This window comes from Helicoverpa armigera, chromosome 19, assembly GCF_030705265.1.
Source record: "Helicoverpa armigera isolate CAAS_96S chromosome 19, ASM3070526v1, whole genome shotgun sequence".
Lineage (NCBI taxonomy): Eukaryota > Metazoa > Arthropoda > Insecta > Lepidoptera > Noctuidae > Helicoverpa > Helicoverpa armigera.
Genome location: NC_087138.1, coordinates 9,406,862 through 9,433,625, shown reverse-complemented (window position 1 = coordinate 9,433,625; position 26,764 = coordinate 9,406,862). Strand labels below are relative to the sequence as shown.

Genomic DNA, 26,764 nt, shown 5'->3' with positions numbered 1-26,764 from the left:
AATTCGATTTAGAGTTGTGAATCACTTTCTTATTTTCAGATTATTCAAAATCAATAATTTCTAATGAAAAAAGTTATGAATGAAACTATCGAAAAGTTTTGGTACGTATTTCCTTAAATTATTTTGGTCTTAGTCGATTTTTTAAATTGAATTTAGTAATTTCTGCTACAGCACTTATGTTTCGCGTTCCGCTTCTTGCAGAATCTTTCGGATACAATTTGTAAAAACATTTGCACTCACTTTATTGACAAGGCGCAAGTTTAAAATTCTATTTTTATATTTATTTTATTGTTGCATTTAGTTATGTACTCAATTACTAATGGAAAGTAAGTTCAAATCGCTACAGTCAGATCACTCTGTGATGACACATTACAGTTAAAAAATATCTACCCCTTCTAGGTATTTTTATTTTTGTAGGCTTTTTTAAAAAGAGTATTCAAAGGCTTTTGCGTGTAATTTGGAAAGGTGAACTAGTCAAGTAAGTAAAATACACAACTTTATATCCAAAGTGATCATTTATTATAATCAGAGTATTACAATAATTCAATTTCTTTGGTGAGGATTAATTTCAATATATTTATAATCAATGTAATATGGGAAACATTTATTCAATTACATATTTCAGATCCAATAATAGTGCAACCAGCCACAAACCAACTTTAAACTGTATTAGATGAATTCAACATTACAAATAAGCATAAAACATATGCAATTTATAACACAGGTAAAAATATATTTAAAATTAGCGTTGTCAACTTGGCAAGTGTGGCCGACAAAAATAAACTTTATATTGCACAAAATTACGAACAACATGAAATATTTAACTATAATAATAACATTCTTTGAAAACCACGTATATGTGCATTATATGGTTAGTGTGATGTTAGGTATAAAAAATGTTTTAACATATAAAATTCCACAATAGGCACCTACAACAAAAAATAATAAATATTATTTTTTAACACTAAGTTAAAATTAACAATTTACTAAAACACTATTATGTAGCTTAAGTATATTGTAGCAAAATTAACATATATATAATGATAAATGGATCCATAATAAAAATAAGTTTTTTAAAGAAACTATTCATGTTTCAATGAGATCACATTACCATTCTTCCCTACCACCATTACCATAAGAACGACCTGTTACTAATAGTAGACATCCTAGTGAACTTACTATGAGGAATGTAATAAAAATATCCCTTACACCTATTAACGTTTTCAATTTTATCTGTTAAGGTTTAGTTGAATCACGAAATGCCTGTCTAGAGAATTTAAATTGAAGTAACGACAACGTTAGTCACAAATTCTTGCATGATGAGTATATTAGTTCTTAACAGAATTGCAGCTGCCTATTGAACATTTACAGTAGTAAAAACAAAAACGAAATCGTGCCTTGACTTCAGTTTCATCCAAAAATGCATATGACCTGCATAAAAAACAGTCTCCAATTCTGTAATTCCTGCGATTACCTTCAGTTCGTACTTTTACTATTTTAAGTGTACACTAATGCTATTCAATTGTCTACAAAATAGTATTTCAGTAATATTAACCTACATTATCTAGTTAACCATTCCGAAGTCAATCTGTTAAACCCATAGATATTTGTAAAAATGCGCTAAAATAGTCTTAGTAAAAAATAATACTTCATAAGTACAAGCAAAATACTGGTTAAATAATGTTACTGTAGGTTCATTTACTGCTATTCGTAATCTATAAATGTCATTAATGGCGAATTATTACAAACAAACCTACAAAGAAATTCTGAATCATAAAACATCAAATATTCGTTTTACAACATTTTTACAAATCATCAAGGGTAACACTAAAGTTTACAATAGTAACAAAAGTTGCAAACAGCAAAATTGTATAACTTGATTACATTGGGACAATGTCATGACAGTTTTGACGTTACCGGCGAAGACCAGCAACATTCTTGACAGATAATTGATTTACAACTCGCAATTACCACTAACTACCCCTTACATGACCATGTTCTGTAATTTAAACCAATTAAATTCACGCTACTATTATTCATACAAAAAACAATGTTAAACGTAGTTAAACTCATCAGTATTCAAAAGATATAAATCAATCGTCGATGTAATTACCTTTATCGATTTCAATCGACTAAGTTAGGCGTGGTTCTTTGTGCCCAACCCTGTTAAACTGATATTAAAGTGGCGCCAAATTTTGCTAAGGGACCTTCTAAACTATTTTTTTTTTGTTGGGACTCATGGTTATGTATCAATCATTTGTTAAAAAGTACATAATCTTCGCCATCGTCACATGAAAATTATGTATGTATGTACATTGAATCGAGTAAACCTATAGTTGGTCTCATTTTTACATTATAAATAGAATTAACACTTGATATGCAATATAATGGTACCGATACACTACATCTACGAATTGACACAAATGAGTGACTGACGAATGACAATATGACCACGACGTCATGACATTGTGACAACGGCACAGCACTTAAAAGCAAGTGGAATGACCTCCGTTCTACGAAATACACGACATGTATGCAGCATTTTTGAAAAGATTTAATCAAAATATACATATAAAAAATCTCATCAGTCCTTCGTTCGTTGGCAAGAATAAAAAAAGTAAAAAACACAACGACTATCACAAAATTATAATCAATAATATATTTTGTTTACAACAAATATCAATTCCTTCATCTTAAATGGTAACTAGTTCTAAATTATACCATTAAATATGTACTACTATTATACTTAAGTGAAGCGCGCTATTGCCGATGTTATACTAAAAGAAATACATAAAGGTCTAGATAAATTTCAAGCCTGTGCCGAAAACGAATTAGTAAAATCTGCATGTTAACTTGTTATACATAATATTATTTTAATTGTTGTTCAGCGCACATAGAAACGCATTTTAAGAAACAGAGAAATGACAAGCTTACCTATGCAATCTACATAAAAACCATCTTTTCAAAAACACCGCAATGTTAACAGCTAATAATATCAATGAGATAAATTCGTAATATTTACGAACGTAGACAACATGAACTGTCGCCTACCGACGTTGTCTTCCCGTTGATCGGTCCTAAGCTGCCATCATATTTCGGCAACTCCTTGCACTTAGCTTGCTGAAATATAAAAAATCACAAGTTAGGGATGAAGTTAAACTTAACTTTTTTACCGCCAACCAAGATTACCAGGATTTGGTAGGTATTCTGAAAGCGTAAGGAGCCAGTCACAGTTTTTAAAGGGCCTCGAATATACTTTCTAAATTGTTGTGATACAATTTAGAGTAAAAATTAAGTCTTTGTAAATATAATTGCAATTGCTGCGGAGTATTTAAATTGAAAACCAGAAGTGATTACAACAACGTCACACTTCATCCTACGATGATGAAGTGATTCTTCTTGTATTCCCAGAAAACGCAATCAAATCTAAAGGGTTTAATAATTCAGGTCTCGTTTGGTACATTAGTCGAGAGCGGTTCTAGCTAGCGTACACATTCGTGCGAAATAAATAGGTCAACTACGTTCATTGCGGATGTAAGGTATACATATCGACTTCAGGCCCGGTGCCCTACTTTATCCAGAAACCTCATGGGAATAGAAGGCATACAGGTACACTTACGAAATAAGAATCTCGTTAGTATGAAGCGGTCATGTATTTTTGATGTCAGGTGTCTTATTGGGAAACTCAAAAATTACCAAACGAGCAGATCTAATTATAAGATCTTATGGAATGACATTAATATATAATAATATTAAAAAAAAAACAAGTTTAGCTGTTCACGGGTTTTGCCTGGATATTGGATAAACCAATGAGTAGGTAGTAAATACATAGGTAAATCCACACAAAGTGTCTAATTTATTATTCATTCTTTGTTGATATTCATGAACAGGTGTTTTTGCCGCCTTTTCAGACTAAGTAATAATAACGAGAGGGTCTGGCGTAGCCATTTGAATGTTTTCGGCTGTTTTGTACAATTTCTCCGTAGCTACCCGTGATATGGGTATGATACCCGTTACCTTCCTAGATAAATAAATACGTTATATCGTAGCTATGAACAATCAGTTGGATTTGAATATCCATCGGCGATATCAGAAGTTAAATCCACTGCTGTGTGATAATATTCCACGGCCACTCTTTGTATTTCGCGTAGCCGGAAATAATTGTGAGAAGTGCCAAGGGCAGGAATACAAAGCGGTGGTAAATTATGTATTGTTTCTCAATCAATGACTCACTTACGATATTATGAAAATGATGATATTTTATTTGTTTTAAAACTACGTGTCAATTTTATTTTCATCACTATAGTTTACGTAATTGTTAAGTAGGTAAAGTGTGCAACGTAACTCATAGATAACGTAAATAATATTATTATGAGAGCTAGTAGGTGAAATATGACTCATTACGCCACCTCTCTGTAGTTGCGACAATCTGTATTTTATATGTTTGCAAATATTTCAGTAGTAAAAACGAAAATTTAACATGTCTGAGAAAAAAAAATGGGGTGATTTTACATTACACAATAAAAAACGTAAGTAGCATGCTTTAATAATAGATGAAAAGAAAACAAACTTACTTCCATTAGTTCAACAGCTATCTCCATGAACAATCGCTCGACATTCTCGGCCTCTTTTGCAGAAGTCTCCAGGAAGTACATGCCATGGCGCTGAGCGAAATCCTCCCCAATATGCCTCGGAATCTCTCTGTCTTCTCTGTCAGTTTTATTACCTGAAAGTTGTCACACCAATGTGTAATAAAACTAGCAATATCAACTTCCTCGTAAATCACTCAATCTATTAGTGAAACTTGTGAGAAAATCTGTTCACTATATTGTTAAACTTTGTATTTACCACATTAGTGACAAAAGTTCTATAAAACCCTGAAAGTAATTGATAATAGATTGGTGTCCTTAACCTTAATGGCCACCCTACCATTTATCACATCCAGTTTGAGTTTGGTTAGTGGTCTGGAATTAGGGTCAAATGAATCAATGAATTCACTAACAAGTTCCTGTATAAATAAGGTCATGTCCCCAATTGTAATGTAATAACGCAAGGTCTTGCAATGCTATATACTTTCTCTTTTCAATCATTATGATAATTATGTCAACTGAACATCTCACTTTCATTTCTTATAGCACATGCAGTAAAAATAAAAAACAGGAGCATCAAGCGCTTATAGAAGAAGCATTGATAGTGGTATCCAAATAAGCTTTTTGGACATTTTGTTGTATTGTATTATGAGAAGGCAGTTTTTATTCATATTAATTTTGAGTGCAGATCAAGCAATTGACATTAGGATATTTTGGAAACCCAACAAAATGACTATTTATATAGTGTTGTCCTAAAATGACATGTTTTCATACATTTTGCTCGCTAAAGAATTAACATATGTATAAGTAAAAAGTACTTAGACATAAAAAATCCTTACCAACTAATATCCTAAGAACCTTATTGTTGGCATACTCCTCAATTTCTCTGAGCCAGTCCGGCAAGCAGTCAAATGTTGGCTGGCACGATATGTCATACACCAATATAAGGGCGTGTGCAGACCTGTAGTAGCTCTGGGTTATTGAACGGAACCTCTCTTGACCGGCAGTGTCCCATATTTGTAACTAAAAAATTAAATAACACATTTTTTCCTATTAAGGTGACTCTAATTTATGTAATAAGGCAAATTAAAACTAAGCATATTTAAATAGATAATTGAAATAATCACAAACTTTAAAATAACTTCAGTAGACTTACAATAGATTAATTTTACTTTGTGCATGAATGATGCACATATTGAGTACAATCACTGTATTGTAAATGTGGAGAAAAAGTAAAACTGTGTGAATTCTGATAGAACTGAAAGGCATAGTCTAGACATAGTATAGTCATAGTATAGACTTTTAGCTATTATGTAGCATGAAAATTGTTGATTAACTTTCACTTTGCTATTGAATCCTAGACTGTATAATCCTTAACTGATTCTAATTGAGTTCATTATATTCCTTAGTACAAGGACATCCAATTTTTACAGCCAAGGTCTAAGTTAGAAACAAAAACATAAACAACATACTGCCCAAACAAGCGATTCCAGCATTAAAAACCGGCCAAGTGCGAGTCGGACTCGTGCACGAAGGGTTCCGTAAATTACAGTTAAATCAACCTATCTCAAAAACTATAAGAGATACTTTGATCAAACCAAAAATCGTTGAAAGAGTTAATTAGCATGCATCACCTCTATTTTTTTTAGAATTTTATACCCCGTAGTTATAAAAATAGAGGGGGGGGGACATACTTTTTACGACTTTGAGAGCTGATATCTCAAAAACCGTTCACTTTAAGAAAAATGTTTTTTAGAAAACTTTATATCATTTTAAAAGACCTTTCCATTGATACCCCACACGGGTATGTACATCGAAAAAAAAAATTTCATCCCTCAGTTACATGTATGGGGGGCCCCACCCCCAATTCTTTTTTTTACTATTTAGTGTCATATTTTTGTAGCGGTTCATACAACACATATTCCCATCAAATTTCATCACTGTAGTACTTATAGTTTCCGAGTAAATCGGCTGTGACAGACGGACAGACGGACAGACGGACAGACGGACAGACGGACAGACGGACATGACGAAACTATAAGGGTTCCGTTTTTGCCATTTTGGCTACGGAACCCTAAAAATGATGCAATAACAAAGCCAAATATGTAAAAGCGTTAAAGGAGCTCACCTTCACTTTCTCACCGTCAACTTCAACAGTTTTAATCATGAAATCAACACCAATTGTAGCACCTTGCCCAGGTGGGAAGAGGCCTTGAGTAAAACGACGCACCAAACATGTTTTCCCAACGCCCGCATTACCAACTAACACTACTTTAAATAGAAACTTATAATCCTCCATAATGAACACCAAATAACATTTGACGCAGGAAAAAAAATAGATTTTTTATTTAATAATCTTCTCCTCTCACTGTTACGCTTTGATGAATCGAACGTTTATTCCATACCGATAAATCACTGATATTTTATCAACATGATTATTTTACGATCACACGTTCATTATAGATTAGATAGCGAAATCAGACTGTCAATTGTCAAATCAACTCTTTATCCAAAACAATGGAAAGAAAACTCCAAGAGCGAAAATATCGACGTCGGTCAGGCAAAAAATATCGAATTCTTTTACGAAGATCGCTAACTAAATATTTTCATCTGATTCATTTAATAATTTCTTCGAAGGCTCTAGTAATGTAATTAATCTATACATAAAGATATTTAATAAAGGAAAAAAGCCTTTTTTTACACAAATTACATTAATAATTGGCGATTTAACAGTTTATTTCTATTATAAATATTGTGGAGCTACTTGCTACATTCACAAACATTTGTGATAAAACATACTCTGTAAACTTTAACTGTCAAGTTTCAGTCGATTCTTACCGATTTCTGTTAAACAACACTATTTTGTCATTTTTGACATGACAGCCACAAAATAAAAAACAAAAACAATTTTGGTGCGGTTCGTTTTCGCCTTTTGGGGCGGTTTGTGAAAGAGAATAAATAACTTTGTCTCGATTTTAAAACATGTCTACTATTAATTATACGACCCGCACCGAAGGGCAGACGAAAATCAACACTATAATTTGGACAGTGCCAAATTTTATTGTTCTATTGGAAAACAAAACTACCCGAGAGTTTCGCACCGAAAAATCTAAAGATCCGGCCGATTTATCGGAATCTCGATTTCAATTAAAAATGCAATTCTTGGGGAGAGATAATGATATCATTGAAATCTATTATTTATCTCCTGCTCCTGTTTTCTTGAAGTCTATTTTGACCATATGTTTGAAACGCTTCGAAGAGCGCTCTATTGTTATAAAGGAATACCATACTGTTCAGGCAAATAAGTGGCAGTATTTAGCCACGCTGTTCAAGCGAGATATCGCCAGTTATGACGGCAGAGATATTTTCTTGCTGAGTGATGGAAGTCTCAGACTAAAGTTCCAGTTTATGGTAACTAATGATATAAAGGTAGATCGCACTAACGTACCTGAAGCACAATTAAGTAACGACTTTGAGAACTTGCTGAATAATGGCATGTTTTCTGATGTGACCATGAAATCTGCTGAGCAGATTGAATATAAGGTCCACAAAGCGGTTTTAGCCAGCCGCAGTGCTGTGATGAAAGCTCATTTTGAGCACAATACTACAGAATGCTACACTAATGTTGTTGAATCACCCCTTGAATCTGAAGTCTTGAAAGAAGTCCTGACTTTTATATACAGTGATAAGGCTCCAAGAGTTGATGAAATTCCAGAGAAATTGTTGGCTGCAGCTGACTATTATCAACTTAGTCGATTAAAGAGTCTTTGTGAAGAGGCTTTACATAAGAAATTGACAGTTGATAATGCTATAGAAACCCTGCAACTGGCTGACCTGCACTCTGCAAATGCCTTAAAACAGTTGACTCTGGAGTTCATCAAAGATGGCCAGGCTAAACTGATAACTAAAACTGAGGGATGGGCCAAAGTGAAGTCTGTAGAACTTATCAAAAGGATTTATGAATACATCATGGCCGATGATATTGATGCAGATATAAAATAATCTATCAAATCATGTAGTGAGACAATATTTACTCTTATGAAATTCCTAATGCATTTGCAATGTACTTAATAAATTACTACAATTTCAAAGTTATGTATATAGTTGAAAATATTATTTATTACTGAATATAAAGATTATGTAACTTTTTTTTGATGATTATGTGCAAATAAGAGATTTATTTTGTGGCATGGGCTCAATATAAATTAATGACATTTATTTGTTCTGTGATATGTATATTGGATATAATCTTCTTATCTATTCAAGCATTTATGCATAATTTTTATAAAAATCCCAAGAAGGAAATTGTGAATTAAAAGTAGAAAATCTGATTGTAACTCAATTATTGTAGGTTGGGCACCTAATTATATTAGAATCCTAAAAAATATTAAAGTTTTACTCAATTATCTGCTGGTTCTTTGATTCTACAAAAAATATTTTAAAGTTGTCAGTTATAATATAAACCTGATCCCAAAGTTTATTAAAATTAAACACTCATTAAGAATATTAACATTTATTACATACAAGTAACATTAATATTGCTTATTTTGCAAACATTGTTATTCATTTCATTTAATTCCCCAGCTTGCAGGTCACTGTGAAATAGTGCCTTTAATCTAGCAGACATTCATGAAATTGAAGCATATATTACAGTAATCTTCAAAAGATATCACTGAGAGAATTTTTGATTGTAATAAACAGTTCTTTTACCGACTGCCCAAAGAGGAGGCAGTTCTCGATATGTCGGGACCTTTTTTTAACAATTAATATCATTTATCACTTTCATCATCACCGTCACTGCTATCACTGTCCGAGTCACTATCACTATATGTCATCACAGGTTTTCTATTAGTGTTCACAAATAACTCATCATCACCATCAGCACTAGTTTCCTTCTTCTCGTCAAACTCTTTCGGCCACACATTATTTTCTTTGTAATATTTGATAGAGTCTTTATTCATTATTTTAACTATTTCCGCTTTTACTTTATCACCTTCTGGTATTGGTTCAACGAGAATATAATCACCTCTTTTCACCCAAATGTTCTTTCTGAATTTAGTTGGCATAGACACCAAGTATTCCTCGCCAGTAGGGGTTGTAATCTGAAAACAAGAAGTAATCATTATTTTCACAATTTGAATATAAATAAAGCAAGATAAATGTGCACTCGAATTATGGGGAAATTATGTAAATAGAGAATAACGTACCTCATGCAAGTTATTGCCTTTACTTTTCAAAACTTTTACAATACTTTGGTTCTCTTTAGGCATCTCATAGTCGTCCCACAGAGCTTCATTCATCACATGTTTCCTTTTAGTTACTTTAGACATGTTTGCTTTTCATTAAAATGAATTATATAAGATGAACAAGTTACTAACAATTTTTCAATAATTTAATTTGTAATGTTCACAGTTTCACACGCTAACACAAACATAGGTTATGTTATGGGATGAATTGCGGTCCATTTCACTAACTATATAATAAGCATTGAATCGGTGATGGTATATCTTAAAAATGTTCATGCTGTCAAAAGAACTACTAGAACTTCATGATTTTTTATTATGAATTGTAGCAAAAAGTCAGGTCAGAATTTTGCAAGACAAATTATTGTAGATTTGCAAGAAATCTAGTGTTATTTCTGATTAAGGATAATATTTTTTTCTGTAACATGCTAAACATTACACCGAATAATTTTTGTAACATGGAACGTAAGAGAACTGTCATTTTGACATTAAATCTACATTCCGTTTCACTCTCAGTGGGAAAATAAATAAACTTAATTTAAAAATGATAAAAGCTCCTTTTGTTATATCATTTCGATAGGCACCGGCTATGACTCTTCATGGGCACACTACAAAGACTGTAATCGTAGGTAGCATGGGAATTTTTATCTGCTTAATCTTTTCTTAGATATGTTGGGGTCTTGGGGTAGACTTCAGTTTAACCTGTTGCAGCTGAGTACCTGCGTATTTTACCCCTGACTTCCTTAACCCAGTATCCCGAGTAACTCTTCTGATGACCCATAGTGAATACCACAGGAATAAAACCAATACCTTCTTAATTGACTAATTTATTTGATTTACACTTATCTAATACTTCAAATATGTTCAATGATTCTCCATTAGGAATTCCGTATCCCTTATCTAAGCCATGAGGGTTGGATGGCGTCATACAGTTGAGATTCGACTCTTTTCTTAGAACCTGGTCAACTTCTACTGATGTGAAGAACGCCACTGACAGGGGAAGATCGTTTAATCCAACTCTAAAAATTAAGAAAGAGAATCTGATAAGAATATTATGACATTCAAACCAAAGGATAATATCTCCTTAATTTTTGTCATGCCAAAGATCGGACTACAGTGAGTAACAATTACCTTTGCGAACAAAATGCTCTCGTCAGAAGGTTGGTGATTTGAAGCGCCAGCGCAGTTTCATATTTATGTTCATCTGACACCAGATATCTCACTTCATCGTGAAAACTGAGGCAGAATCTGAAGTGAAAAAAGTAAATTTCGTAAAAGGTATGGTCCTTACCAAACCTATCCAACTTGCAATGTCCTAAGCCGTCATTATACCTACACGAATTGTAAAGTGAATAATAAAAGGGTCATATCGATTATTTTATCGACTACATTTTAAATAGGTTACCATTTCAAGTATCTTACTAGAGAGCTAGGAACCCTACTTTTCAAAATATTAGAAAAAGTTTTATTTTTACCGAAATCTATACTGAACTATAAAAAGTCTTCAATACCTGGCTCTAGGTGCTAAATGTGCCATGCTAGCGAGCATGAGATGCAGGAAGTCTGCGGCCGCACTCTGCACTGCCCAGTTGAGTCGCGTGCCCCCCCACCGGCCCTGCGAGTGTTCTAGCGCTCGCGACAACCGACCCGACAGGAATGCCGTTGATGGACCCTCGGAATCTGGTGGAAAGGTAAGTTTTTTTAGTAATTATTATGTACAAAAAATATATAACAAAACCTAGATTTTCAATTTACATAAGCAAGTAGGTACGAGGTTATCTTCTAGCTGTTTCTTGCTTATTTAGTGTCAAATTGACTGACACTCAGGCCCATTTTCACCGACTTCATAAAGGTCCGTTTTTTTTCAAAACAACTGTTCACTCAGAAATGTTGATATGAAAATCATTCAAATCAGTCATAAATTATTTTAAGATAACTGACGTTTATGTACCTACTAGCTTTCCGCCCGCGGCTTCGCCCGCGTGGAATTCGGTTATATTGCGGTATAAATCACAACTATAAGAAAACTTCTCATTCCCACGGAAAAATCTAAGAAGCGCGATGTAACGCTGGATACGATTAGTTGTTAAGAGGACGAATTGGAATTTTTGGCCCCAAGGATTTCAATTTTTCTCAGTAAATACAAAACGGATCAAAATACAACTTGGTTATCTGAAAGTTCACGATATAAACCTTATTTTGTTTGTTGTAGAAACATGATTACGTAACTTTTATAACAGAGAAAAATATATCAAACATACCTCTTTTTAAAAAGAGATTCACATATTATGGGCATACGGGACCGATTTAAGCCTCTTAACTTTTTTAGTAGTTGAGTATATACATACTCTTTAAAATGGTAGTAGGAATTTTTATCAAATTATCATTTCTAAATAATAAAATTACAAAACCATTTTGTCGCTTACGACTTTTAGTTATAAGCTAGCGCGCGTATTGTTATCCTCGCCCCGCTCAGACGCTCCGACCCCTTTTGGCGCCTTAGATGCGCGTGCCGGTTATGGAATTATTGTTGACCACTTCCTCGCCTTAAACCAAAACTGAATGGTACACTATATTATACGTTTTCCCTTGTGGAGCAAAAACATGCAACATGCATGCAATTCGCGGCGAACCTTAACACCGCGATACAGAAAAGCACAACGCCATCTATCGAGCTATCGGGAAGCTCGCGATTGAACAATGAGCTACAGGTTAAAGCGCGAGATATCATTGCACTTCTTACGTATCTTAAAAAAACAACGTCACCACGTTTTAAAAAGCTATCATTCCACTTCTTACGTATTTTAAAAACACATCGTTACCACGTTTTAAAAACACCCAGCGCCATCTATCGCATACCTCAAGAACTAAATAACTTAACTAATACTTATACCAATTAGTAATTCGTTGAATTTTAGTTATTTCTGGATAAGTAGATGTAAAAAAAACAGTTAAGACGATAAAACAAATTGTACGTCATCCCTCGGGAATTCCTCATTTTCGGGGATTCATTATCGTATCATTTAGCTTCTTTTACATGTTTATATTCGTTTGCAATATATTACCTTGTTTTAAACGACACACAGCGCCATCTACAATCCATCCATCAAGCAAACAATATTTTTGTTTTCCCTCGGGAATATCTATTTTTTTCGGGATAAAAAGTACCCTATTATTTAATCCGGACTTCTAACTTTACGTGTGCAAAATTTCAAAGCAATCGGTTCAGTAGTTACGGCGTGAAAGCGGAGCAAACAAACAAACTCACATTCCGATTTATAATATTACTAGCTTTCCGCCCGCGGCTTCGCCCGCGTGGAATTCGGTTATATTGCGGTATAAATCACAACTATAAGAAAACTTCTCATTCCCACGGAAAAATCTAAGAAGCGCGATGTAACGCTGGATACGATTAGTTGTTAAACCAAAACTGAATGGTACACTATATTATACGTTTTCCCTTGTGAAGCAATCGGGAAGCTCGCGATTGAACAATGAGCTACAGGTTAAAGCGCGATATATCATTGCACTTCTTACATATCTTAAAAAAAAACAACGTCACCACGTTTTAAAAACAACTCAACAACTTAACTAATACTTATACCAATTAGTAATTCGTTGAATTATAGTTATTTCAGATGTAAAAAAACCGGCCAAGTGCGAGTCGGACTCGTGCACGAAGGGTTCCGTAAATTACAGTTAAATCAACCTATCTCAAAAACTATAAGAGATACTTTGATCAAACCAAAAATCGTTGAAAGAGTTAATTAGCATGCATCACCTCTATTTTTTTTAGAATTTTATACCCCGTAGTTATAAAAATAGAGGGGGGGGGACATACTTTTTACGACTTTGAGAGCTGATATCTCAAAAACCGTTCACTTTAAGAAAAATGTTTTTTAGAAAACTTTATATCATTTTAAAAGACCTTTCCATTGATACCCCACACGGGTATGTACATCGAAAAAAAAAAATTCATCCCTCAGTTACATGTATGGGGGGCCCCACCCCCAATTCTTTTTTTTACTATTTAGTGTCATATTTTTGTAGCGGTTCATACAACACATATTTCCATCAAATTTCATCACTGTAGTACTTATAGTTTCCGAGTAAATCGGCTGTGACAGACGGACAGACGGACAGACGGACAGACGGACAGACGGACAGACGGACATGACGAAACTATAAGGGTTCCGTTTTTGCCATTTTGGCTACGGAACCCTAAAAAACAGTTAAGACGATAAGTAATAGTAGTAGTAATAGTAGATAAGTGTAATAGCAAGTATTCTCTTCTCTGTACTTAAGTGTCCATAGAATTTAGTATTGTACTGTACCCTATAAGTGAGGACTTGTTATTGGCTCTCAGGCTAACTTACAGTTCCTTGTCTGTGTTTTTTAGCTGTTAGTCCTCCATACTACTTAAATAAATAAATAAAACAAATTGTACGTCATCCCTCGGGAATTCCTCATTTTCGAGGATTCATTATCGTATAATTTAGCTTCTTTTATATGTTCATATTCGTTTGCAATATATAAGTAGATGTAAAAAAAAACAGTTTAGACGATTAAACAAATTGTACATCATCCCTCGGGAATTCCTCATTTTCGGGGATTCATTATCGTATCATTTAGCTTCTAAATTCACATGTTTATATTCGTTTGCAATATATTACCTTGTTTTAAACGACACACAGCGCCATCTACAATCCATCCATCAAGCAAGCAATATTTTTGTTTTCCCTCGGGAATATCTATTTTTTTCGGGATAAAAAGTACCCTATTATTTAATCCGGACTTCTAACTTTACGTCTGCAAAATTTCAAAGCAATCGGTTCAGTAGTTACGGCGTGAAAGCGGAACAAACAAACAAACAAACAAACAAACTCACTTTCCGATTTATAATATTAGTAAGGATTAGTAAGGATATATATATTATATATATTATATATATATATATAAGTAAGGATGTTGTCGGTGAACTTGGGCCATTGACAACATGGGAAAACATACCTACAGGATGGTAATATTTCTAACCTAACTGAGTAAATATACAGTACCAGCAATTTCTTCCAATTTGTTGAACATATCGGATTCGGTGCCTCCCACCCACTTGGGTCTTTCGAACATATCTTCTACTCTCTTCCCGCTCATTTTCGCCAGTCGCATCGCTTGGTACCCCGTCATCTCCACGGCCTGAATAAAATGATAGCAAGTTTAAATGTTTGCAGATAGATGTGATGGTGAAATGGGCGAAATAGCGGACTTAATACCCAGAATAAAAATTTTTACCTTACAACAAAACAAAATGTTTCTACATGGCTATTAAAAAACTAAAAAACAACATATACATATAACAGAAAAATAATAGTTAAAAAACTAAAAACCACTCTTCAAAAAATTACAAAAGCGTGAACCGTTTATGTCATCTTTACTCTTTTTGAACAAAACGCTCCACGCTTTATTTCATCAACTAAATGTCCGAATGTGTGCAAAGTTTCAAGTTAATCAAATGTTTAGAAACCGATTACACCGAGATTCCGTTACATACATCTATACTTCTATACTAATATTATAAAGAGGAAAACTTTGTTTGTTTGTTTGGTTGTAATGAATAGGCTCAAAAACACCTGGACCGTTTTTAAAAATTCTTTCACCATTCGAAAGCTACATTATCCACGAGTAACATAGGTAGTAACATATATTTTATCCCGGGACGGGCAGTAGTTACCACGGGACGCGGGTCAAACCGCGGGAAAACGGCTAGTACATACATAAAGTAAAAGATCCTTATGTATCGATTACGGAAGTTACCTGTTCATTCACATCTTCTTCCATAAACCCTTCCATGTATTGTTTCTTGAGTTGATAGACGCGCCTGCCTTTTGTCGAAGTGAACATTTTGGCAGCCTTGCTCTTAGCTTCCGAAATCGTCATGGTAGGATTAAATTGTTTTAGCAATCTCTCTGCAAAATTCTGACCGGCACCTATAAATTGTAATTTTGGAATAATTTCATACATAAATAAGGGTTATTTTGGAGTATTCATGGTCCATGGACATTGATGACCGATCTTCGGACTGTGTACTTCAGGCTAAAGTACCTATATAAAATTCATACCAATCCTCAGTAATCTACATTGGCCAGGAAAATAAAAGGGACCAATTTATGTGAAAAAAGATACAAACAAAACCTTAAATTCCCTGAATATAGCTGCGTCGTCCTAAAAGAACTTCTGTGTCTGGAACCCGGAGACATGAGTCCATTAACTTGAATCTAATCTAATCTAACATTTAACTTACTTACGTAAGTCACTCCTTACCTCCCCACTCAGAGACATTTAATGATTACTTAAGTCACTCCTTAGTGACGGAATGTCATACAAATCCTTCACCAAGGAATGATTTAAATAACCATTAACCGTCTTACCACAAAAACTTTTAAACGTCAGTTTATGCCTTGTCTAAAAAAATGTCAAATTATGACGTTGACATATGGTTCATTTTGCAGCCAAAATTTTATTAGACAAGTGTAAAACAGGGTTTAAAGTTTTTGTAGTAAGGCCCTAAATGTTTAAAATCATAACAGGCACTAAACTTACCATAAATCCTGGCATAATTGATAACTTTAGCGTGATCTCTCGACACGGCGGCTGCAGTGGCCGTGAGGGAGTGAAGGTCGGTCTTCCGGCTCTTGTCTCCCGCGAGCACGGCCCAGCCGAACGCGCTGCCGCCGCAGAGACCTAGTGTACTGTCTCCTAAGAGAGCGGCTATCCATAACTCCTGGAATGGAAGGTTGAAGACACCGTGACATAATATGTTCCCAACTAGAAGCCGACCCTAAAACAGTGAGGAAAGCTAGGCAAATAATGATTTTCTCAATTATGTTGGGGCTGGCTTATAGTCTAACCGGACGCATGGGTATCAGTGGTTAAAAAGCAGCGACTGTCCTGTATAGCGCTTCAACCCGGTTAACTGGGTAACCTGATACCACTTGGTAAGACTAGTTGTGAAATTTGTAGTGCTTTATAAGTATAGTGCCGTAAGACTTCATGTCAATCAGATAGTCTATCAACCCTACTTACCATCAAGTAACCGCGAAAGATGAGATGGTAATTAGAGTTACGGTTGCTTAGTATTGTTACTTAGCTTACCTGCGAGTCTACGTCAGCGCCCACAAACTTGTACCCAGTGGGGGCCTGTACCATCGCCCGCAGCTCCGAGCCCACGCGCTCTGCGTGCGAGTTGCTGGCTGTCATCCATGTTGGCTCGCTCGCACTATTCAGGACAATATCCGCCTAATTAAACCCTGGTCTTAATGAACGCTTTAGTGAGAGATTTAGACAGTTAACTTTCTTCGAGATGATAATTTAATTAAGCCTAGCACTAAAACCGGTACCTTTTTTAAGACCACGTTTATAAGATGGTTTTCGTTTAAGCTGAAACGACGCGTCCCACTGCCAAATTGTAATTGCGTCGTGCGCTGAAAATGTGGTAGTGTCGCGCGTCATTTCAGTTAGACGAGCTGTACAGACAAATTTATTAGATATATGAAGAAATTATAAAAAAAAAATTGGGGAATTAAGCACTCATAATCAATGTCTATCACAAGTTTTATGTTGATGATGTGTAGCCCAGGCACGTTTAATGTTGATGATAAGTAACCAATTACACTTTTTCGCTTAATTTATTTATCATATTGCATTTATACCTTCTATCTATACAATCCCGTTCCATCATAATTATTTTTAACACCCCCCAAAAACATATTCTTTCTATCAATCCCATTTCCATGTTAATTGTTTTCCCCTAATTTCTATATAATACTCACCGCCTAGTAAGAGTGCCACAGACCACAACTTGTGGTATGATGGCTCCGTACTTCTTGACGCCGCCTCTGAGAGCGGGGGGCAGCAGACAGTCCGGCAACCAGACCACTTGCTGGCTCAATATACGCTCCCGGTTGTTGCGCCAGTACGACATCATACGACCGAAAGTTAGCACCTATTAGATGAAATAGAAAGTTCAAGGGTACAGATGTTTCTAAAATCTGAAGAGACATTATAAAGTGGAAAAGTATATATGTTTGCTTGAATGCGCTAATTTCAGGACTTAATGGCCCGATTCAAAAAAATATTTCAGTCTTAGCCACATAGTCACAGATTCACCTGTTTTCTGAAGGTTAATCCGAAATCGTTTAAAAAGCAAATCTATCTAAAATAACATAAATATTCCCCCTTTTCCCCCAACAGTAGAATTTACTATGCTATGTATATTAGAACGAATTATTTACTTATCTATTGCATACTTTACCTTTTCAGCTTCATTCCCTTGAGCGGAGAGCACGTTTTGACTGAACATCTCCAGAAAGTCTTTCGCCAAAGGATTGCCTACTTTGTACTTCGGCCCATCTTTATGTGGAAGTCGGAGAAAATGACAGCAGCCTGAAAAAAAATAATGGTAGGTACCTATAAAGTTTTATGTTTTTCACCCAACACGATGTATTAGAGGTGGCATATAGGTAGGTACAGTTAGCAACCAAATAAACACTCAAATCTGTTATGCTTAACTATTGGTACTACTACATAGCAAGGATGAGAATGAATGCGGCAGAGATGAGAATGTTAAAGAAGAATGTGTGGTGTTACACGAATGGATACAGTAAAGAATGAGTATATAAGAGGAGGTTTGAAAGTGGCACCTGTAAGCGAAAAGCTATGTGGAAACTATCTGTGCAACTGTCTCTCATGGTATGTGATGCGGAGAAATGGGGATCATAATGTTAGGAAGGTGATGAGAATGAATGTGGACAGGTACAGTGGAAGGAGACGACTAAAGAAAAAAATGGATGGATTGTGTGAAAATCGACATGACTAGAAAGAATGTTAGGGTACTTATGAGACGACGGCAAACAGAAGAGTGGTGAAATTGAAAACATTAGGCTGCGCCGCGGCCAAATAAAATTGAGATAAGAGCAGGAGGATGATGATGATGATGACGTAGTGAAGCTATTTACCTTGAATTTCTACCCCGGACCAGACTCCGAGGCCGTGGTACTGGTTCGCGGCAGCTTGCTCGTCAACTTTCTTCCTAGCGTAGTAAGCACGCCTGCCCAAATCTTCCTATTGAAATGTTGGTTGATGTTATTTTTTAGATAAAGAAAAGAAAGAAATTAAGTACATGTAAGTACATATTTAATTCTTAATTTCTACGTATTTATAATTTTTCTCACAACATATTTCTTTTTTTAAGTCGTAAGTCGATGGCAAAATTAACTTAGGCACCATTAGACACTGACTTCTAGGCGTTTTTTTTTGTGTTTTTGGAAGTCGGTTTTATTTTTTTGTAAAAAGTTTTATTGTTTGTTATTAACGTGTTTTTACTTTTTGTTTTAAATGTAAGTCAAATAAATAAATAAAATATAACCGCGATAAAATTCGTAAAAGTGGTTTTATTTAAATGTCTAATATTCGCATAAGTGTCAGAAATCAACCTACATGTGTGTATAATCTAATATCCCAAAAAATTACATACCTCAACAGTTTTAGGCAGCATGTGCACATCAGGTTGGAAGTCGGTGTCCTTACAAAACGTCAAGGGGCACGACTTCAATAGTTCTTCTATCGGTACCAGCGGTTCTTCGGCATCTTCACTACGCTGTCGACTGTATGGGACGAGAAACCCCCACCCTTCGGACTTAATATAGTGGAGGGGGTAACCCTCCCAGGATAAGCGAAGGAGTTTTGGTGTTATCTACAATGGTGATTTAAAAAATATAGAAAAACATGTAACTCTGAATCGAAAAGAAATAACTGCTTTTTTGAAAATGTCGAATTTTTTTTGATGACGTGAAATCCCTGCGAATTGAAATCTCCTTATTCAATAAATAAAAACATACCAAAAGACACTTACTTGCATACTAGTAGTTATATTATTAGCTCCAGGTGTCCAGTCAGGATCCTTTCCGGGTTTAGTACACAGTTTTCTATACCAAGCCGGATAGCCGGCTAAATATGGCCTTTTCACAGGCAACAGTTCTCCTAATTCAAACAGGTATTCAAACTCTTTGCTCAAAGTCTCATCAACTTTCACATCCTTTTTTCTAACTCTGTTCTCCATACATTGCAGGTATTCTTCATTCAAAATTTTGAATTTCGACAAATCAGGCTCTACATTTTCGCTTGGCGATTCATTTTTGATTTCGGGAGTGCCATTTTTCAAATCACTAGCTTTTTGGTCTTTGTTTTCGCTTTCTGTGACAGTTTTCTTCTTCTTGGTTTGTTTTTTCAATTTCAAGGTTTGTACCGACCAGTCTTGGTCCCACATCCACAAATCTTTTTTGTAGGAATTGTCGGCCATCATTCGGCAAGCTTCGTCGGCTTTTCGTGATAACAGCTGTCGGGATTCCAATTTTAGATCCTCGAAGACTGTTTCTGCTGAGTCTATGTATTGCAGCCAGTTGGAGTTAACTGGTAAGTACGCAGATCCTGGTAAACGAAAGAGCAGAAAATGCGTGAGAGAGTGTGTTCAAGTAAAAATATGTTATTTACAAAGACGTGCTCAACCCAAGCTTGATATAGTGGACACTAAGAATAGTTATGGCCTTCTTTTCGTGAGAATTTTATTTCATTGGTTCACATTAATGAAACTATAGGGTTGATTTTTTTTATAAATATCATGTTTTTCCATGCAATATAATTTATCTATTTACTGATTTCTTTCTCAGAAGTCGCGGTTACACTTCGAGTAATTGAATTAAATTCTATCCACATGAAACGAATGCCTGTCTGACCTCCTCAACCCAGTAACCCTGACAATCCGATACGCATAGCCTTTTCCTGATAATGTTGGGGTCAGCTTCCAGTCTAACCTGAAGCAGCTGATTACCAGTGTTTTACAATGAGCAACTCCCTATCTCACCTTCTCCACCCAGTTACCCGGGTAACCCAATCAATACCCAGTAAGGCTGGTTGTCAGACTTACTGGTTTCTGACTACCCGTAACGAGTGAGAAAGATACTCAAATGAACAGCAAAATCATTGCTATTGCTGAAAATCAGCGCCGGGACTGTCTCAGATCGGGTCGCAGCATTCTGCGTATTGCGCTTTTTAAGTCGCATATTTTCCATTACAATTTTGTTTTTCTTTCTAAAATCTCTATTAATATTATAAATGCGAAAGTAACTCATACCGCCTTATTATAAAACGTCTAAACAACTGAACTAATTTTAATAAAATGTGGTACAGAGATAGAGTTGACCTTGAGATAGAATATAGGATACTTTTGAAGAGTTCTCTTGGAAACGCGATATAACCGACCTCGACGCGGGCGGAAGCTAGTGCTTCTATATGTTAAGTGTATAATTATGCCTCTTTTACACGTGCAATTAAACTTATATCTTTCTTTTTAAATCAAATAGCTTACCTAACTCCAACATGCCAGCCAACGTGACGGGATGGGGGAATCTTTGCAAGAACAAAGGCAGTAGTTCCTTCAATACATCATGTGTAGCTACCACGTCATTGGCACAGTACTGCATCAACATCTGGAAGTTATCATGAACATCTTGCAAGGTGCCTTCAACGAATATGTCTCTCGTTTCTTTGTCTACAGGAGTGCCGCAGTATAACTTGTGCACCTGGAATGAATAAATTCTACAATTATCTGAATGTTCAGAGAATAATATATAGCTATTTTTTCAGGGAGCCGGAAGTATTTTCTACGGACGATGAAATCGCAGGAAATAGCTGGTATGTAATATATGTATACTTATCTAATAAAGAGGAAACGTTTTTTTTGATTCTTTGCTTGTACACGCTAAAGGCTCCGAAAATACTGAACCGATTTGAAAAATTATTTGACGGGTGGAAAGGTACCGAGTAAGGTAGGCTATGTTTTATCCCGGGACGGGAAGTTTACCCGGGACGCGGGTGAAACCGCGGGAAAACGGCTAGTAATATATATCTGCATTTTACATGCATGTCAAATAATTTCTGCATTATGGGGCTTCATGTTTTTTTGCGCAAAATCGCTAGCGCAAAGTAGCGCAAAACAGTAATAGTTGCGCTAACCTCGCTAAGGTTGTTAAGGGAGCTGATCTCGATCCAGTCGTCGTCTGAAGGGTGCGGTTCCTTGTTCTTCGCTTTGAGCACTGTTCGCTGGTAGCTGGTGACTCCACTCACACACGTGTGCATAGACATCGTATCCATGAAACGTACTCCTGTTAAACATAATTTTTAGACGTGTACAAAAGACTGGTTATTGAAAATTGAAAATATAGATTTCTTTCGTCAAATAATTTTTTAGCCCAGATTTAGGCTGTGTTCAAACGAAACTGATTGTCACCCGCCGAATCTCAGCGTCTATGCATATTACGCGTCACGTATCGTCGGTTAGATGTGAACGAAAAAGTTCATATGTATGGAAATACAATAAACTGCGTAACGTTAGCTCACATTAGGTGGCTGACAGTCAGTTTGGTATTTTCAATATTTACCTGTCCTATCCAACCAGTACTGTTCTTTAATCTTAGCTCTGTCAAAAGACACATTATGGCCGACCACAATTCTGCTTCTGCTGAGGTCTCCAAAGGGCTTGTCGCCATCAGTCTCCAATGGTATCAGATCATCGTAGTTTATGTTGTCAAACACTCTATGGGGATCCCCATTTGCAAGTGGTGGACTTATCCAGCCATACCTGCACCAAAATATTGCAAACAGTTAGCAAGACTGAATTTTAAATCTGTAATAGTACTTTTTAGACAGAATGGTTATCAATGATTAGGTACATGTATGTACAATGTAGGAGAATAAGCATTAGCCCGGCAGTGGTAGAATAAACTACCATCAATTTACCATCAGTGCAATTTAATATCTTTACTGTTTTATATGATAAATGCAAACATCTGTCTCTCTGGCTTTCATCACACCAATACTACCGATTTAATTATGGCACAATTAGACTCTAGAACACAATAAGGGATACAGGCTCAATCATCCAATATTCCTACGAGTACTGCTCGAAATAGCGATGCAAATGTCGACGGCTCCTAAGTATACTGAGTCAACTAACAAATTTTGCGAATTGCACTTTTTTGTGTATATAACACAAATAACAATAACAATATTGTAAATACACAAAAAAGTGCAATTCGCAAAATTTGTTAGAGTATACTTAGGAGCCGTCGATGTACAATTGTACATTTCCTGTCCAAGTTATTATAGAGGGAGATATGACATTCCTACTGTCTACAGAAAAAGGGACTTTGTTTTATACTATGTAATGATAACAGACGAGATGTACAAACCAAGCATCAGAGGACACAGCACAGGCCAGGGTGGGCCTCTTGCCAGCAGACATGAGGACTTCCACATCGAAAACCAGTGCATCGTCAGGTGGACAAGGAACTCTCTCCTGAGATTTACCTGAATATCTAGTCCAGCCTGCAACTTTGGACCATTTCTATGAAATAAATACATCTATTAAAAAATTGTTTTATGGATTGTATTGCACAATAAGGGAGACTTAAGTTCCATGGCAACATAAAAAGCAGCAATCTCAACTGAGATGAATTTGGTTATAGATAATATTATGAACCTCTTGATGATGCTTGTTGACTACTTAAAAAGGTTCTTAAATGGCTATGGTTTGCAGACAGACCTTGTAAAAAGAGAACAGTAAAAAGGAAGGTAGGTACATATAAATACCTTTGGCATTGGTGGCAATTCAGATGTAGCTAGTCGCTGCAATAATTCTCTGTAAGGTGCGCTCTGTTTCTCCCCAATATTATAAAAATGTTCCACGATATCATTGCCTTCAAGTTTCGGCAACTTTAACTCTACGTCGGGTAGATGACTGCATTTCTTATAGTCTATTCCATGTTTTAAAAGATTATTTTGGCAACTGAAAAAAACAAAAAATAAATGGTACCTCTGTCAAAATAAGGAAACCCGTGAAGGAAGGGAAGGGAACCCAAAATAGTTAAGTTTACTATTTTTAACTACAGGTAAGGCGATAAAATAGTAGAATATGCTAAGGAAAGAATGCTTTGTTTACCTTTTTATAACATCAGGATCTACACTCTGACTAGGACTTTTAAACAACTGTTCGTATATATTCTTTGAAATCATTTGTATGTTGACCTCATTGACTCTAAATTCCTTAGAATTATTGCTAATAATGTTTTCTTCCTTCTTTTTTTCAGTTTTGAGGTTAACGTCTTCATTTTCTCGTTTTTTCTTCTTTATAATCACAACTTCACTGGAAGGCAGTAAATTACAATACAGTCTGTTATTATAATTTCGTAATTTACCATATTTATGCCGAAATATTTGCTTGGTACTCCTCATTTTTATTTAGCAAATCCAAAACAAACATTCGCGGCATTTCATCAGTTTCATGACAGTTGCTGCTTTTGACATTAATTATTCCGTTCCAAAACTTAAGCCTTCTCGTTTAACGACACTTTAATTTCATTTAATTACAGGCATGTAACGTCTATCCAGATCCATTACTTCATGCCGGTGCTAAGGAATATCATGTATATGTAAAGGATTTCTATTTGAAGCTACTTAAAACTGCCTGATCATAAGTTTTGCTGATAATCGTAACCGTTCAGGAATTATATTCTGAGAAAAGAAGTAGATATAAGTAGGCATGTGTAGTAAACAGTCAGGTATGTATGAACAATGAGTCATCAGGACCTTTTATATTTTATAGTAAGTACCTACATAGAATAAAAGCATCAGTGATAAGATTGATGGCTTGATAAATAATTTATAATGAATCTTTAATGGTAATTCTCTGGTAATTGAAAATAGTAAGTCTCTTTAGGCCAAGGATAGGATAAGGATTTAGGTAGTCTAAAAAAACTTGTGTAGTACAATAAAATAAACTATTATTTTGAAGAATATTAATTTATTGTAGTCAAAACAAATACATAATACTACTTTAATACCTATATTTAATAATGCAAAATAGACAACTTGTAAATAACATAATATGGTGCTTCTTAAATCTATGGAATGTAATATAAATGATTAGTTAGTTCTTAGTTGATAGTCTCCATTCTGTGTGATATACCGCACCCAAGGTAAAGCTTGATATCCACTCTTCTCAATGATCTTCAAGTATCTGACTTGAATACCAGAAGTAGTGAAGTAGGGGATTTCAAATTTAACCTGTATTGGTGGCTTTCCATCAACTTCTTCACACTCAACTGATGGTAAACCAAAGTGAGCTCTCATTAAGTATTCCTTGCCTCCAGGGAATGATTTAATTGACCAAGTTATGGCATTTTGTTCAGGAGTGTATTTCACACTACCAATTGTAGTTTTGAACTTAGGAGAATCAGCATCAGCTGGGACAGGTATAATAATCTCAACATTATTGGCAGTTGAACGCCTCTTGAACTGAGACTTGGCCTTAATCATGTACTCAACTCTGGAGTGAGCATGGCGCTCAATGACTGACTCAATCCAGATCAAAGGCTTAACATGAGTGTTCAATCTGTACGACATCAACTCAAATTCACCATCAGGGGGAATAAAAGAAATTGTCCTGTCATTCTCAAAACGTGATAATCTAACACACTGGTGGAATTTAACATCTTCAAGCTCAACAGACTTAGATTTTCCTCTGCCAGTGCTCTCAAACAGAACCTTATCATTCAAACCAAGACGCAATTCAGGCATGCCAGACAAGTAAACTCTCATTTTAATTGCTCCTACAATCTCACTTCTTAATACATTGCCATTACAGTTAGCCAAGAGGTTGACAGACTCAATGACATCTAAGAAGACTTCATTCTTTCTGTACTTGATACCCTCAGACCTCCAAGAGACAGCATTAGTCACAGCCATTGGTATGCGCGGCTGCATTTCCAGTTTATGTCCTTCCTGAGTTATGTATTCTTGCAGTATCTTACTGTCTGTGGTTTGTGGGTATCCAAAGTCGATCAGTTCATCCAGCAGCTCATATATGACCACAAAGTTGTCTCTAATGCTCTCTTCTTCCAATTCTTTAAAATATTCAGTCATGACTTCAACAATTTTGTACAGGAATACAAAAACGAGTGCTATATTTGCATTTTTCCTCGTAGTAGACACTATATACAAGTTGTTGGTCTTGATGTAAGCAAAGGTGCACTCGCTAGTTTGCAACAGTGGAGTGAGCATACCTTCTTCCTCTTTCTCCATGAGCAAAGGCATGAATTTGTCTATGATGCCCAAGTCAACATCCCCGCGGTAATTCCTCGAAATGAGGACTTTCCCTTTCACATCCAATATATATATTGCCGAAGAAGACATTTTGTAGCTGAAATGAGACAACCATCATGTTACCTTTGGCGAAATAAGATACGTAATGAATTTAACTTAATTTTGGAAAAAGGTGTGTAATTAACTTATTTATGTTGCTACAACTATGTAATATGTTGAATTAATTAACGGACATAAGTACTTACGTGAAATTCACAACTTTTTGGATATTATTTCTACATTATCTCTAGCAAACATACGTGTGAAATTATCTTTCACGCGTTACACGTAGAATTTGTAGGCAATAATTGCATCAACTTGACAACAGGACAGGGTATCAAGAGTAAGCGAAATAGCAACATATGTCATGCTTCAACTCATGAGAAACACTCTAACGACATGAATCGCGATAGCAAAATGTCGCCAGTATAAATAAATCACTTCGGCATTTTAACTCCACCGTGGACAACTTAACGAGTTTTCATTCCCATACTGCGAATCTTTCTAATTTCTATTACTTTCGCAGTTTTGTCTAAACCAAATCAAAGGTTTTGTACACAGAGAGAACCACTCACCGTAAAACAGTCGACGCTGATCGCCTTCAGCGAGCCGTATATTGCCCGATAAGGGCTGCGGGTTGTTCGAAAGAGATACCGCGGCCCTGGTACATAAAAGGCCTAT

At 35.5% G+C, this 26,764-nt stretch overlaps 5 protein-coding genes across 6 annotated transcripts; 1 reads left to right on the top strand and 4 right to left on the bottom strand.

Moving 5' to 3' along the window:
* Nucleotides 1-496: 496 nt before the first annotated feature.
* LOC110383065 (ras-related protein Rab-30) lies at nucleotides 497-7,168 on the bottom strand. The gene is made up of 4 exons (XM_049841689.2): nucleotides 6,718-7,168; nucleotides 5,429-5,612; nucleotides 4,575-4,726; nucleotides 497-3,120 (listed from the first exon to the last, which is right to left on the bottom strand). The coding sequence occupies exons 1-4, from the start codon at nucleotides 6,886-6,888 to the stop codon at nucleotides 3,019-3,021; spliced, it is 609 nt and encodes a 202-aa protein (XP_049697646.1). The 5' UTR covers nucleotides 6,889-7,168; the 3' UTR covers nucleotides 497-3,018.
* A 291-nt stretch (nucleotides 7,169-7,459) lies between these two features.
* Nucleotides 7,460-8,997, top strand: LOC110383061 (speckle-type POZ protein-like). The gene has a single exon (XM_021343781.3). It carries the CDS (start codon nucleotides 7,572-7,574, stop codon nucleotides 8,589-8,591), a length of 1,020 nt encoding a protein of 339 aa, XP_021199456.1. The 5' UTR covers nucleotides 7,460-7,571; the 3' UTR covers nucleotides 8,592-8,997.
* Nucleotides 8,998-9,086: 89 nt separating this feature from the next.
* Nucleotides 9,087-10,047, bottom strand: LOC110383062 (probable RNA-binding protein EIF1AD). Its single transcript, XM_021343782.3, has 2 exons — nucleotides 9,797-10,047; nucleotides 9,087-9,691 (listed from the first exon to the last, which is right to left on the bottom strand). The coding sequence occupies exons 1-2, from the start codon at nucleotides 9,917-9,919 to the stop codon at nucleotides 9,359-9,361; spliced, it is 456 nt and encodes a 151-aa protein (XP_021199457.2). The 5' UTR covers nucleotides 9,920-10,047; the 3' UTR covers nucleotides 9,087-9,358.
* Nucleotides 10,048-10,643: 596 nt separating this feature from the next.
* Nucleotides 10,644-24,251, bottom strand: LOC110383064 (DNA polymerase subunit gamma-1, mitochondrial). 2 transcript variants are annotated; one of them, XM_049841649.2, is made up of 18 exons: nucleotides 23,883-24,251; nucleotides 23,534-23,729; nucleotides 23,134-23,288; nucleotides 22,324-22,523; nucleotides 21,899-22,047; nucleotides 21,252-21,465; nucleotides 19,740-20,314; nucleotides 19,362-19,580; nucleotides 18,844-18,949; nucleotides 18,141-18,271; nucleotides 17,659-17,831; nucleotides 16,982-17,105; nucleotides 16,430-16,610; nucleotides 15,644-15,816; nucleotides 14,890-15,025; nucleotides 11,344-11,512; nucleotides 10,964-11,080; nucleotides 10,644-10,851 (listed from the first exon to the last, which is right to left on the bottom strand). In XM_049841649.2, the coding sequence occupies exons 1-18, from the start codon at nucleotides 24,173-24,175 to the stop codon at nucleotides 10,647-10,649; spliced, it is 3,516 nt and encodes a 1,171-aa protein (XP_049697606.2). In that variant the 5' UTR covers nucleotides 24,176-24,251; the 3' UTR covers nucleotides 10,644-10,646. The 2 variants fall into 2 exon arrangements, with proteins under 2 accessions (XP_049697606.2, XP_049697607.2); XM_049841650.2 differs by lacking the exon at nucleotides 23,883-24,251 and having other exon boundaries at nucleotides 23,134-23,275; nucleotides 23,534-23,663.
* A 472-nt stretch (nucleotides 24,252-24,723) lies between these two features.
* LOC110383059 (AP-1 complex subunit mu-1) lies at nucleotides 24,724-26,446 on the bottom strand. The gene is made up of 2 exons (XM_021343779.3): nucleotides 26,290-26,446; nucleotides 24,724-26,141 (listed from the first exon to the last, which is right to left on the bottom strand). The coding sequence occupies exon 2, from the start codon at nucleotides 26,132-26,134 to the stop codon at nucleotides 24,866-24,868; it is 1,269 nt and encodes a 422-aa protein (XP_021199454.1). The 5' UTR covers nucleotides 26,135-26,141; nucleotides 26,290-26,446; the 3' UTR covers nucleotides 24,724-24,865.
* Between the last annotated feature and the right edge of the window lie 318 nt (nucleotides 26,447-26,764).